The 14,205-nt window shown below is 48.8% G+C and overlaps 1 protein-coding gene across 11 annotated transcripts in view; it reads left to right on the top strand.

The window, feature by feature from the left end:
* SHANK3 (SH3 and multiple ankyrin repeat domains 3) overlaps positions 1-14,205 on the top strand; it is a 487,858-nt gene that overhangs the window by 345,945 nt on the left and 127,708 nt on the right. For all 11 annotated transcript variants that reach the window (XR_014160963.1, XM_081879612.1, XM_081879611.1 and 8 more), the window contains one exon: positions 2,782-2,895. Coding sequence is in view for 10 of the 11 variants with exons in the window: in XM_081879612.1 (XP_081735738.1) it covers positions 2,782-2,895 (114 nt within the window). In the remaining variant the exon portion in view is untranslated. The remainder of the gene's footprint in view (positions 1-2,781; positions 2,896-14,205) is intronic.

The following is a 14,205-nucleotide window of genomic DNA, read 5'->3' as shown; positions in this document are numbered from 1 at the left end:
TTCTCACCACGAAAAAAGGATGACATTCCCGTGAGAGCGTAAACCAATGGCGTTAAAATGGGAACTGGCTCTGGAAGTGGGGCGTTTGCTGGAACGGGAAAGTTTTAACCGGTCGGCGAAACAGAAGATGAGGCTCCAGGGTCCGATCAATGGCCCATCTAGTCCAGTATCCTGTTTTCAGAGTGGGCAGCCAGAAAAACAGCAAGCGCAGGGGATAGGCAGATCTCAGGGTGGGGTGAGAATCTCCAATACAGTGGTGCCTCGCAAGACGAAATTAATTCGTTCCGCAAGTCTCTTCGTCTTGCGGTTTTTTCGTCTTGCGATGCACGGTTTCCCATAGGAATGCATTGAAAATCAATTAATGCGTTCCTAGGGAAACCGCCTTCAGACCAGGTCCGGGGACAGTCTGTCCCCCGACCTCTTCTGAAGGCTGGGCGGGGGGACAAGGGCTTTTCTTCCCACTGCCAGCCTTCAGAAGGCTGTTCTGAAGGCTGGCGGTGGGAAGAAAAGCCCTTCTTCCCACCTCCCGCCCCACAAGCTCCGGGGACAGGAGGGCTTTGCTGCCGACCGCCAGCATTTTAAAAGCCCCTGCTGTCCCGGGGCGATTTTAAAATGCTGGCGGGCGGGAGCGAAGTCTTCGCTGCCCCGGGGAGATTTTAAAATGCTGGGGGTCGGCAGCGAACGCTTCGCTCCCGCCCGCCAGCATTTTAAGATCGCCCGGGGCAGCGGAGAAGTCTCCGCTGTCCCGGGAAGGCAGGCGGGGGGAGCAAAGACTTTTGCCCCCGCCTGCCTTCAGAAGAGGTCCAGGACCTCGTTCAGATGCCCGGCGGCGGGGTGCGAGGTTCCCGCCCCCCGCCCCGCTTCGGAGCAGCGTTCCGAAGCGGGGCGGCTGGGGCAGGTGTTCCCGCCCCCCCCCCGCCCCGCTTCGGAGCACCGGGAGAAGCGATCTCCCCGCAGCCCCTTCCTTCAAAAGAGGTCCGGGGGCAGCGGGAAGCGCTTCCCGCTGTCCCCGGACCTGGGGCTGCGGGGAGAAGATCGCTTCTCCCCGCCGCCCCTTGCTTCAAAAGAGAAGACCCGCTGTCCCCTGGGCAAGCTTCGTTTTGCGAAGCAAGCCCATAGGGAAATTCGTCTTGCGAGGCAACTCGAAAACGAAAAAACCTTTCGTTTTGCGAGTTTTTCGTCTCGCGAGGCGTTCGTCTTGCGGGGTACCACTGTATTGCTATTGGAAATATACTCGGAGTCGAGAGTGGATTCCGTGCTCTTTATTCAGCTCATAGTGGTGAGGAGGAATGGAAGTTCCCCCAGAATGTCTGCTTTATATACATTATTTACACAATGGGCCCCATGTGATTGGCTAATTCTGGGATTCACTTGTAGGCCAATCAGGTTGCGGATTCACTTCCACCTGGAGCTGGATTGGGTGGCTCCTGTGGCCCAATCAGACTGCTGCATTCTGGACCCTATTGTTCTAGGACCAATCAGACTGCTGCATTCTGGATCCTATTCAACTCAGTCCATAACACTATTGATGGCTGACAGCCATTATGACTTCCTTCTCCCTCTGATGCCAGATACAATATACCTCTAAATCTCAGTTGCTGGGAATTGCAACTTATCTTGCACTCAAGTACTGCTTGCAGGATTATTCTTGGGGCATCCGAGGGCCAGCTGTGAGATCACAGTGTTGGACTAAATGGGCCGATGGTCTGATCCTGAAGCCTCTCCTAATGTGCCTAAGGCATTCCACAACTTGGGTGCCATCACCAAGAAGCTCTGTTCTCTCACCCAAACTAGTTGAGAGGGATGATTTAAAAAATGCCTTTTGAAATTCTCTCCCCCCCCCTTTTTTTTTTGAAAAACACCTTGGAAAATAAGCCCAGCTAGGGTTGCCATATTTTGAAAAGCAAAAAAAAGGATGCCATGATGACTTTAATTTTAAATACCGCTGCTATATGTAGGCTATAGAAGCTGTGATCTATTGCTGAGGGGGCCAGGAGGAGAGAAGAAGAAAGCAACTCTTCAGCCACCTGTTATGTCTATTTCTCATCCAGAAAAGTATAGCCAGAGACATTTTGGCAAATTAAAAAAATCTGCATTAAAAAAATCGGGCTCCCTTTTACGATGGGATTGAAGACTTATTCAAACTCGCAACATATGAGCAACTTGCATATACTGTAAATGCAGATGTGCCATGGACAAATTCAATGATATTTGGAATCCATTCTCACAAATACTGTAATAGATTAAGATCTGGTGAAGTACAATAACAACCTTGTATACAGTTTTGGGTCCCCCCCCTTTATTTTCCATTCTACACGGGTTCTGTTTCTCTGTTTCTTTCTCTCTCTTTTATTTCCGTCCCACAATGTTTAATGCATATATAATTATGTACATTTTGAAGATTTTTATTTTTTAAAAAAAGCGAAACAAAAATCCAACAGGACAGAAATTTTAAACTTGAAAAAGAGGACGTGTCCTGGAAAAAGAGGACACATGGCAACTTTGCACAATGACAGGGCTGAAGCAAACTAGCCAGTCTTGCCCAGGGCCCTAGGAAAGGAGTTTTGGGAGCCAGGGTCCAGGAGGGAGAGTTGTGGCAGCAAAGTCCAGGGAGAAAACTCAGCCAGGGAGAATGGGCACCGTTGAATCCAAGTGACTTGTTATTCTGGAGCCATCTCTGTTTTGGGGTACATGGGCGCAACTGGGGGGCCTGTGGTTTGGTGGCTCCTCTCTGCTCTTTTCCAGGGCGCTCCCTGACCTCTCTTCCTCTCTTTCCCACAGTGCTCAGCATCGGAGAAGGAGGCTTTTGGGAAGGAACCGTGAAGGGGCGGACGGGCTGGTTCCCGGCAGAATGTGTTGAGGAGGTGCAGATGAGACAGTACGACTCGAGGCAAGGTAAGGTTACCCCATGGCTCTGCGCACCTGAGGAGGAGGAAGAGCTCGCTTGCAGAAACCTGCCTGGTCCTGCTCAGAGAAGGCCTCATAAGGGACCCCAGGGTGTTGCTCAGGGTGGGGTGGGGAGGGGTTTGTCTTGGCTCAAGGAGAAGCCCCTTGAATGTAAAAACCACTTTCCCAGGTGGTCCACATAGCTCAGCGTTTTATCTTCTGGTGGATGCTAGACTTTGACCACAGGGCAGTTCCACAAGTGGGGGGTGATGACAGTTTTACTATTTGTACCCCGCCCATCTGGGAGGCTTGCAACATACCGTATTTTTCTGTGTATAGTACTCCCCCATATATAAGAGGGAGATTGCCCTGAGTTGTTGAGGGTTTTTTCCTGGGGAATTGTCGAAAATCGCTCACCCGCCTGACATACGCTGCCACTCGCACGCATCACAAAAGCCTGCTGTCGTCTGTCCCCGCGCCGGCAGAAGCTGCCAATCGCCCGCCCTAGTGTCACAGCGACAGCAAATCAACACCAGCCATTGCCGCAGTCACCAATAACATGCCAAATACCCACTGACAATCTCTGGCTCGCGGCAGCAACCAATCACACGTCTCCCCTATGCACTATCCGTGTATAATACGACCCCCAATTTTTAATATACTTTTAAAATAAAAAAAGGTCGTCTTATACACGGAAAAGTACGGTATATAAAAACACAATAAAAAAATCAAATGTTAAAAAGCTTCCGAAGACAGGGCTGCCTTCAGACGTCTTCTAAAGGTTATACAGTGGTGCCCCGCAAGACGAACGCCTCGCAAGACGGAAAACCCGCTAGACGAAAGGGTTTTCCATTTTGGAGGCGCTTCGCAAAACGAATTTCTCTATGGGCTTGCTTCACAAGACGAAATGTCTTGTGAGTTCCTGTGGGTTTTTTCCCCTTTCCCCCCTTTTCCTAAGCCGCTAAGCTGATCTGCTGATAAGCCGCTTAACAGCTGATCCGCTAAAAGCCACTAAACCGCTAATAGCACTAATCCGCTAAGCTGTCAATGGGCTTGCTTCGCAAGACGAAAAAACCGCTATACGAAGAGCCTCACAGAACGGATTAATTTCATCTTGCGAGGCACCACTGTATAGTTACTCATCTCCTTGACATCTAATGGGAGGGCGTTCCATGGGGCGGGTGCCCTCTGCCTGGTTCCCGGCAACCTCACTTCTTGCAATGAGGGAGCTACCAGAAGATCCTTGGAGCTGGACCTCTGTGTCCGGGCTGGACGATGGGGGTGGAGATGCTCCTTCAGATCTATAGGGCCAAAGCTGTATATGATGGGAAAACCCATTCTGTTTTAAGGTCTCCAGTAGCTTGCGCTTCCTGATACACCGTCTCTTATCAAGGAAGCTTTCCTTCTGGTGATTCTAGCTAGCTGCCACCAAACCCTCTTCTGCTATCCCCACCCCAACAAAAAAAAAAACGGCTCTGAAAACCATTTGCATCCGTGGCCTTCATTCCAAGGAGAGCTGCCTCACTGAGCAGGCAGCTTCTGCTTTCTATCTCCAACAAAGACCAGAAGATATATTCCGGGTTCCTTGTCAGAGGAACAACTTAGTTCTTTCGCAGATGCCTCCTAGGTCAGCTCTGGTTTCAGCTGCCGGCTGCTCTTCCACCTTCTTCTTTTGCAACGCATTGTTACGACATTCCTCTTGTTACAGAAAAACCTAGGTGCGAGGCTGCTCAGTCCCCCAGCTGGTCGGGCTCCCTGTGGAATAAAGGAAGGAGTCCAGCCACCAACTGGAGCAAATAGCTGTAGACCAAAGTTTATGGCACAACAGGTTCAAAGAGGAATTTTGAACCCTGAGGATGGGGTGACAAGGACATTTAAAAGTTTCCATCTTATCCCAGCATACAGTTTGTTGAGTATCATCACTACATTATCACTACGTCAGAAAAGGGGAGGGTTATACATGATTCACATAGGAGGAATGTGTCACGGGAACAGGCAAATACAGGATATGTATTGGGAAGTACATTCTAAGCACCTACTGCAAAAGAACAATAGAACTTGGGTTTGCATAGTCTGCCACCTGGGCAAGTCCGGAGGAGTGCCTTTGCCCAGCGATTGATACCTATGAGTAGAATCATAGAGTTGGAAGAGACCACAAGGGCCATCGAGTCCAACCCCCTGCCAAGCAGGAAACACCATCAGAGCACTCCTGACATATGGTTGTCAAGCCTCTGCTTAAAGACCTCCAAAGAAGGAGACTCCACCACACTCCTTGGCAGCAAATTCCACTGTCGAACAGCTCTTACTGTCAGGAAGTTCTTCCTAATGTTTAGGTGGAATCTTTTTTCTTGTAGTTTGGAACCATTGCTCCGTGTCCGCTTCTCTGGAGCAGCAGAAAACAACCTTTCTCCCTCCTCTATGTGACATCCTTTTGTATATTTGAACATGGCTATCATATCACCCCTTAACCTCCTCTTCTCCAGGCTAAACATGCCCAGCTCCCTTAGCCGTTCCTCATAAGGCATCGTTTCCAGGCCTTTGACCATTTTGGTTGCCCTCCTCTGGACCCGTTCCAGTTTGTCAGTGTCCTTGAACTTCTTGAACTGTGGTGCCCAGAACTGGACACAGTACTCCAGGTGAGGTCTGACCAGAGCAGAATACAGTGGCACTATTACTTCCCTTGATCTAGATGCAATACTCCTATTGATGCAGCCCAGAATTGCATTGGCTTTTTTAGCTGCCACGTCACACTGTTGCCTCATGTCAAGTTTGAGTACCTTCTTGTGCGTACATCACCTTCCGCTTGAGGGATTATGGCAGCGACTAAGAGGTTTCCAAGTCCTTGGCCAATGAATCAAATTGGCGGTGGAATGAAGGAAACTGGCAAAGGAGTTGATTTTATATGATTTTGAAAGCTAGGTAACTTCCCTGAGCTGTCAAGTCAAAAGGATACTGTCAGAGCTGCCTCTAGGTCCCAGCTCACAGAGGACCAACGCCAGGCTGATGTTATGTACAAAAGTCTTTATTGAAGTTTAATTTCCATTTCAAAGCCAGAGCGTGCAGCCCTACGTCTAGACTCTAGATCGGCGAAGTCCCGTCTGAGTCTCTGCCCCTTCCACACCAGTTTAAGATCCTAGCCCTGCTCCACCTCCTGCGCTGCTCTCTTCTCCTCTGGGTCCTCCTGCCCTCTGGGGCATTGCCCTTTCTGGACTCTTCCGACGCTGAGTTGCTTAGCTCCTCCCCCTGCCTCCGGCGTGCTTTAGGACCCGGTCCCCAATCCTCACTCTCTGCTGTCCCGCGCTCCTGTACATTTGAACTTGCTTCTCGCGCCAACCCAGTGACCTTTCTCCTAACCGTTACACTACTTCTATCACTGCTTCCCTCTTCCGTGACACTGGCCGGATCTGACCTCCCTTCCGTTGTCCGACTCTCCGAGGGAGGCGTGGTAGACTCTGCCTCGTCTTCTCTCCCTGGTGGGGAAAGCACTGGCCCCGATGCCTGGGACTCTTCCCCCCCACTCTGCTCTGGTGGGGAAGCTGGTCCTGATTTCCAACTACTGCTCTGGGAGTCCCTGCTGCCCCCTTGCTCCTGGGGCGTTCCCCTTGGGACCCCCCTGCCCCTGGCCACTGGCGCTCCCTTCTGTGAATCTTCCGATTCGCTGGAGAGGCTCATGGAATCCCTCGGACCACTGTCCCCTCCTACGCTCCCTTCGGATTCCTCCCCCTCGCTCTCCATCTCCCATCTTCCCTGTGCCTCAGCTCCTGAGCCCCTGACAGATACGTTTATGCATAATATTTGTAACATTTAACAACTTTAAAGATGAGCCCCCCCATAACACTATGAAGCATGCCTGTGAGTGTGGTGGCTTGCCGGTTTTGTGTACACCTGTGGGGTCAACTTCTGGCACTTGCAATGAAATTTAGTTAAAGGAAAGCTGTTGAGAGGTGTGGAAAGATTAGAAGTCCGTGCCACATGCAGACTTGCTGAGCAACAGGCTTCTGAAACCCCCGAGCAGCAGCTGGAAACCAGGTTCAGACACTCTCTTCTGAGATTTCGTGGAGGGCTAGAAACTTAAAATAGCAAGCGCCGAGACTCTTGGCAGTTTGTGATCTGCACAGCGCTGTCCCACAGCTTTTGGACAGTGGAAAAAGTGGTGTTTGGCAGCTGTTGCCTTCCTCTGCAACATCACCTCGCTTTGAAGGCAGATCAGTCTTAGAAAACCTTCCACCCTTTCCTCCTTGCCCCCTTTCTGGAGCTGCCCAAATAAATGTTTCTGGCAGTTCAGACTCTGAGTGTATTGGCAGAGACCCACCCAGGCAGGAGTGGAGAGGAGCTGAAAAGGGCTTCTGTTTGCTGAAGTGGGGAGTCCGAAGAGCACCCACACGTCCGCCAGATGAAAGACACTTCTTTTCTTTCCTTTTTACAATTTTTTTTTATTAGATTTCCCACAATTATAGCAAATATCACATAACAGAATAACAAAAAGACAAGAAAGTACATCAAAAATGAAAATAATAAACAAGTGAACAATAAAAACAAACTTAATTCTTTAAAAATCCAACCTTATAAACATATTATTGACTTCCCCTAGTCCCTCCCTTCTGAGTTTCCTTGTATCTGGATGTAACAGCTTTCCAATATCACCATTAAACAAAAATATTTCCAATTGTAATCTAACTTACTCACTTTTCTTACTGGTGTAAATCCCACTTATTTAGTTGGATCCTAATTTAATCCTAGGCCTATTTGGTACTTTCAAGTAATTTCTAATTTTTCAGATGGAAGACACTTCTGTTGAGAACCTCTCAATCTCTCTCTGCCCCTTCCAAGCTTCGTCTGGTTGTGTAGGAAGCCCTTGTAAATGGACAGTGAACTAGACTTGCCAGATACAGAAGCCAGAATCTGGTTTGTGTTTGAGAAAAGAGGTGGGCCGTTGGAGAAAACGGTTTCTGCCCAAACCAAGTTTCAACCCATCAAGATTTCAACTTGACATTTCGAGACGGGAAATGTCTGGACTGGATAATGGTGGCCAGTTCAGGGGAAAGGCTCTTCGTTCTCAACAATTCATAATAATAATAATAATATCTTTATTGTCATTGCCCCCTCTCGGGGACAACGAAATTACTTGGCTGCTCCATCCACCCAGGTAGGGCACTCCACACAAAATCAGAACAACTATAAAGAACACTAATTAAAACAATACAGTATAATACAGCAAGGAAGATTAGATGACTTTCAAAGTCCAGGTTTCCCATTCAGGGCCGAGATCGCTCTGGAGAAGAAGCTGTTCTTGAGACGGCTCGTTCTTGTCTTCATCGTCCTGTATCTCCGTCCCGACGGCAGGAGCTCGAAGAGACAGTGACCAGGATGCGATGGATCTTTTACTATGTCCAGTGCCTTCCTATGGCACCTTGTGGCATAAATCTGCTCTAAGGTGGAGAGTGGGCAGCCAACAATGCTCTCTGCTGCCTTCACAACTCTGCACAACCCCATCCTGTCCTGGGTAGTACAGCTTCCGTACCACACACATAAGCCATAAGTGAGCACCTCTCAATGGCACAGTGATAGAAGGCAAGCAGCAGTTTCTGCGGAAGATGGTTTTTCCTTAGGATTCTCAAAAAGTACAGTCTCTGCTGCGCCTTCTTCACAAGCCCCCTTGTATAGGCACTCCAGGACAGATCCTCTTGTAATTCAATACCCAAAAATCTGAAAAATCTGGGGAATTGGGAATTGGCCGCCGGTGCCACCCAGAGGTGCTCTGTGCTGCAGGATCCGTCCCTAGCCCCACATGGTGCCCTTTCCTTAAATACGGAGGTGCGGGAGCCCACTGTGGGGTGCACTTCTGCTGGTGTGGGGTGCAAGGGGCCTACGAGAGAGGGGAGACTTTGCTGCTGGCTGTTCCCGTCACAGGCAAATGAGCAACTCCTTGTTATTCTTGATAACTTGACAGGCTCCTCTCCGTCGCTCATTTTCTGGTGACGCTCATTCCTCCCAAGTGGCTTTTAAAGGTCACCCTTCCCTCTCCCTCTCCTTCGATTGTCTCATTGTGCGCCGAAAAGGCAGGGGGGGGGGACCAAAGGGTGCAAAATGTAAACGTTCCACAAAGGCACTTCAGAGGCCCGGAGTGACTCGCAAGGGAACAGAGGCAGGTTAGAAGGGGATCTTTGAGTCTGGAGAGGCACTTGCTAGGGTAGCGCAACTCATTCACTAGGGTACTTTCCGGGCAGAGGTGTGGAGCCTCAGGTCCACGGACAGAATGTGGCCCTCCAGGAAGCTTTAAGTGGCCCTTGGGTCTCTCTTTTCCTTGGCCTTGCTGCACATCTTCCTCTAGTGTTTTCTCCAAGCTGGGATCTGTGTCTTTGAACTCTGTTGACCATAGAAGTGTAGCGTGGGAAGGGGTCTCCAAGGGTCATCTAGTCCAACCCCCTGCAATGCAGGAATCTCGGCTCAAACATCCAAGACCATCCAAACTCTGCTAAAAACCTCCAAGGAAGGAGGATAATTCAGACAGAAATTCCCAGGTGTCAAAAAAGGTTATTTATGTATGCTACTACCGTGGCCTGTGTCTGGTTAGCCCAAAAATGGAAAACTAGCGGGGTCCCAGCCAAAGAAGAATGGCAACTTAAGTTGACGGAATATGCACAACTTGCAGACTCACATATAGAATAAAACAAGAAGAACACACGTTTAAGGAAGATTGGAAAATGTTGACTTGATATATGGGAAATAATTGTGCACAGCTGAAAACGCTGGCATCATTAAGAAAAATTCAACCGTGTAAATAATCTTTGATGGATGTAATAATGGAAAATTAATGGGTATAGTTTTTGTAAAATATGCAGGGATTTGTGATATGTAACATGAACCATGGAAAGAGAAGAAGGGAAGTCATTGATATCTAGGCCTAGGACCCGCGTGCCTACGGGACTGCCTCTCCTGGCATGCCCCGCGGAGGACCTTAAGGTCCACAAATGGCAACACTTTGGAGGTCCCAAGTCGCAAGGTGGTTAGATCGGTCTCAACTAGGGCCAGGGCCTTTTCAGTACTGGCCCCGACTTGGTGGAACGCTCTGTCACAAGAGACCAGGGCCCTGTGGGACTTGACATCTTTCTGCAGGGCCTACAAGACAGAGCTATTCCGCCTGGCCTTTGGTTTGGACGCAGTCTGACCCTTATGTTCCCCTCCCCTTATGGTTTTGATCTATGGGCTACAGTGGTACCTCAGGTTACATACGCTTTAGGTTACATACGCTTCAGGTTACAGACTCTACTAACCCAGAAATACTGCTTCAGGTTAAGAACTTTGCTTCAGGATGAGAACAGAAATCGTGCTCCGGTGGTGCGGCGGCAGTAGGAGGCCCCATTAGCTAAAGTAGTGCTTCAGCTTAAGAACAGTTTCAGGTTAAGAACGGACCTCCGGAACGAATTAAGTACTTAACCTGAGGTACCACTGTAATATTAAAATGAGGCTGCATTTTAAATTATATTTTAACCTGTATTTTAAATTGGGGTGTTGTTTTTTAATTGTAGTTTTACTGGTGTTAGCCGCCCTGAGCCCGGCTCTGGCTGGGGCAGGCGGGGCATAAATAAAAAATTATTATTATTATTATTATTATTATTATTATTATTATTATGGACGTTAAAATGAGTACTTCTAGTCCAGCTTCCTGTCCTCACACCGGTTTGCAGCCACTGGGATTCAGAAGTGCCACTGCCTCTCAACGTTGGAGGCAGAGCTGAGCCATTGTGTCTGGGAGCCATCAACAGCCCTGTCCTCTACGAAGGTGTCCATTCCTCTTTCAGAAGTTGGTAGCCCTCCCTGCCTCCTGCAGGGGCCAGATCCACAGTTTGACTACCTGCTGCATGGAGAAGCGTTTTGCAAAAGTTTGCTCTGGAGGCCGTGCGCGTCTCCGCGCTGGGCTTGAGCGTGGTGCATGCAGCGCACGGACACACGGACTGATAACGCAGTGGAGCCCCGCGGGCTGCTGAGCCGTGATTGACAAGGCTAGGCAGCTGTTGCCGAGAGAAGTGGGCAAATTAAAAAACGTCCTTCTCGAAACACAGATAACCTCTCGCCTCCCGGCAGGCGAGGCAGGATCCCAAGCAGGGCTCCCTCCCAGAGGCGCCTGGCGGATGTGCAGTGAAAGCCAGAGCCACAGAATCATAGAAATGCAGTTGGAAGGCACACCGAGGGTCATCTAGTCCAACCCCCCTGCAATGCAGGAATTGCAGGGAAAGCATCCCTTCTTATTTATGTGGTTTTTCAGATTAAAATTTTACAATTACATATCTAACATACAGCATATAAACAAGATTCCAAGGACTCTCCTGGACTTCCCTCCTGCCCTTTGTGGGTCCTTTTGTTACATCATTTCCTCCTGCATTTTTTATGATAATCCAAACCTTTCACATCTCCATTGTATCCCAAATTCACTATTAAACGACAAGTGTTATTGCAATCCTACTAATGATTTTAGCCAGGGCTCAGCAAACTTTTTCAGCAGGGGACCGGTCCGCCGTCCCTCAGACCTTGTTGGGGGCCAGACTACAGTGGTGCCCCGCAAGACGAAATTAATCCGTTCCGTGAGGCTCTTCGTATAGCGGTTTTTTCGTCTTGCGAAGCAAGCCCATTGACAGCTTAACGGATTAGCGCTATTAGTTGTTTAGCGGCTTTTAGCGGATCAGCTGATAAGCGGCTTAGCGGCTTAGGAAAAGGGGGGGGGAACCCGCAGGAACTCGCAAGATTTTTTCGTCTTGCGAAGCAAGCCCATAGGGAAATTCATTTTGCGAATCACCTCCAAAACGGAAAACCCTTTTGTCTAGTGGGTTTTCCGTCTTGTGAGGCGTTCATCTTGCGGGGCACCACTGTATTTTATTTTTTTAGGGGGGGAATGAATGAATTCCTATGCCCCCAAAATAACCCATTTTAGATAAAAGCACACGTTCTACTCATGTAAAAACACCAGGCAGGCCACACAAATAACCCAGAGATGCATTTTAAATAAAAGGACACTTTCTACTCATGTAAAAACATGCTGATTCCCGGACCGTCCGCGGGCCGGATTGAGAAGGCGATTGGGCCAGATCCGGCCCCCGGGCCTTAGTTTGCCTACACATGATTTTAGCAGTTTACAATGATTTTAAAGACAAATTATAAATTTCCCCCGTTCCTCATTAAAATTTTGGTCTTCCTGATTTCTGACTCTTTTGGTCATTTTAGCCAATTCGGCATAGTCCATCAACTTCACCTGCCATTCCTCTCTGCTAGGGACTTTATCTTCTTTCCATCTCTGGGCAAATAACATCTACGCAGCCGTGATCACATACATAAACAGTCTTTTCTGCTCCTTTGGGATTTCAGCACCTAGGATTTCTAAAAGAAAGGCTTCAGGGTGTTTTTTTTTTAAGAAAAAGTTATTTTAAACATTCCCCCCCCCAACTCATTATATATCATTTCCCAAAATAATTTTACTACTTTACATTTCCACCTTCTTTTTCCGAAAGCATCCCTTCTTCACCGTCATCTCACTTCTCCATTCCGCACCGCTGGCCACTGTTGAGGCCTGTCACTCAAAGGAACGGCTGTTTTCTCCAGGCCTTTATACCTGACGCTGAGGGCCCTGAGCGAGCCCTCCTTCGGTCAGGATGAGGCCCTGGGCACTGATAAGGCCTCTTCCTTCCTGTATGGAGGACAAGGGGGCAGAGCGAGTGTGCAGAGAAAACAGGCAGCTCGCAAAGGAGAAATGGATTGCTCAGCCTGCTTTTGCCTCTAGCTTTCTCCACAGCTGGTGTGCGGCCCTCGGGAGCTTGCCCTGGACAGGATGCGGCCCTCGGCCTGAAAAAGCTCCCCCTTCCCCCTACTCCAGATGCTGAAAGATGCTGCTAATCACAATGGCTCCTCTCTGCCCCCCCCCCACAGTCAGAGGCAGCCAGGCTTCCGAAAATCCCGGTTTCTGGAAACCACAGAGGGGAGAGTTGCTCTTGTGCCCGAATCCTGCTTGAGGGTTTCCCATTTGGGCATCTGGTTGGCCCCTGTGAGAATGATCAGACACAGTGAGGATTGGGTCTATTAAATGTACCTCCCTGAAGCTCAGCACACTGGCGCCGCACAGGGATGGGTGCTGAGTCCCTACCTGTACTCGTTGTATGCATATGACTGTACAGTGGTACCTTGGGTTACATACGCTTCAGGTTACATACGCTTCAGGTTACAGACTCTGCTAAGCCAGAAATAGTACCTCGGGTTAAGAACTTTGCTTCAGGATGAGAACAGAAATCGTGCTCCGGCGGCAGCGGGAGGCCCCATTAGCTAAAGTGGTGTTTCAGGTTAAGAACAGTTTCAGGTTAAGAACAGATCTCCGGAACGAATTAAGTACTTAACCCGAGGTACCACTGTATTTCATCTGATCCATCCACTGTAATTACTAAGTTTGCAGATGATACTACCATAATGGGTCTAATTACAGGTGGAGATGAATCAACATACGGGGGGGGGGGGGGAGGAGGTTCAAAAAGCATCTACATGGTGCTTAGAGAATAACTTACACCTAAATATTAGCAAGATAAAGGAGAAGGTGCTGGACTTTCAGAGGAAGAGAGGGGAACTAGCCCCATTGTACATGGGGGGGGGGTTGTGTGTAGAGAGTCTCTTTCTTTAAATTCCTTGGAGTTTACCTTAGTGACGACCTCACTTGGAAAAATAATATAACTCAGGTGGTTAGAAAGACCCAACAGAGACTCCATTTCTTCAAGGTCTTGCAACAGAACAATGCTAAACGACAATTGATGACCTCCTTCTACCGGTGCACAACAGAAAGTGCTCTCTCGTATTGTATCACAGTGTGGTACGTTGGCTTGACAGCCACAGACAGAAAGTCTTTACAGAGGGTGGTGAACACAGCGCATGATATCATGGGCTTTCCCTGAGCCCACTAGATGACATTGCAAGCGATTGTTGCCTTAGGAGAGTGAGGAAAATTCTCAGGGACGATTCACACCCCGGCCAGCACCTCTTTAATCTTCCACCCTCAGGCAGGAGATATAGAAGTATAATCAGCCGTACCAACAGGCTAAAAAACAGTTTCTATGCGTGGGCTGTTAGGCTGCTGAACGGAAAATAATATAGTGCAACTGACTTTTGGGGTTGGTGTGTTGTGCGACAAGCACACAGAGTGCCATGAGATTGAGTGTTTGTGGGGGGGGGGAGGCTAGGTTAATTTTATTGTACACAGGTTGTACATTGACAATAAAGGTATTATTACAGTCATACCTCGGGTTACAGACACTTCAGGTTGTGTTTTTTCGGGTTGTTTTTTCGGGT

This window comes from Podarcis erhardii, assembly GCF_964252035.2.
Source record: "Podarcis erhardii genome assembly, chromosome: 10".
Classification (NCBI taxonomy): Eukaryota; Metazoa; Chordata; class Lepidosauria; order Squamata; family Lacertidae; genus Podarcis; species Podarcis erhardii.
This window is presented reverse-complemented; position numbering and strand designations above follow the sequence as displayed.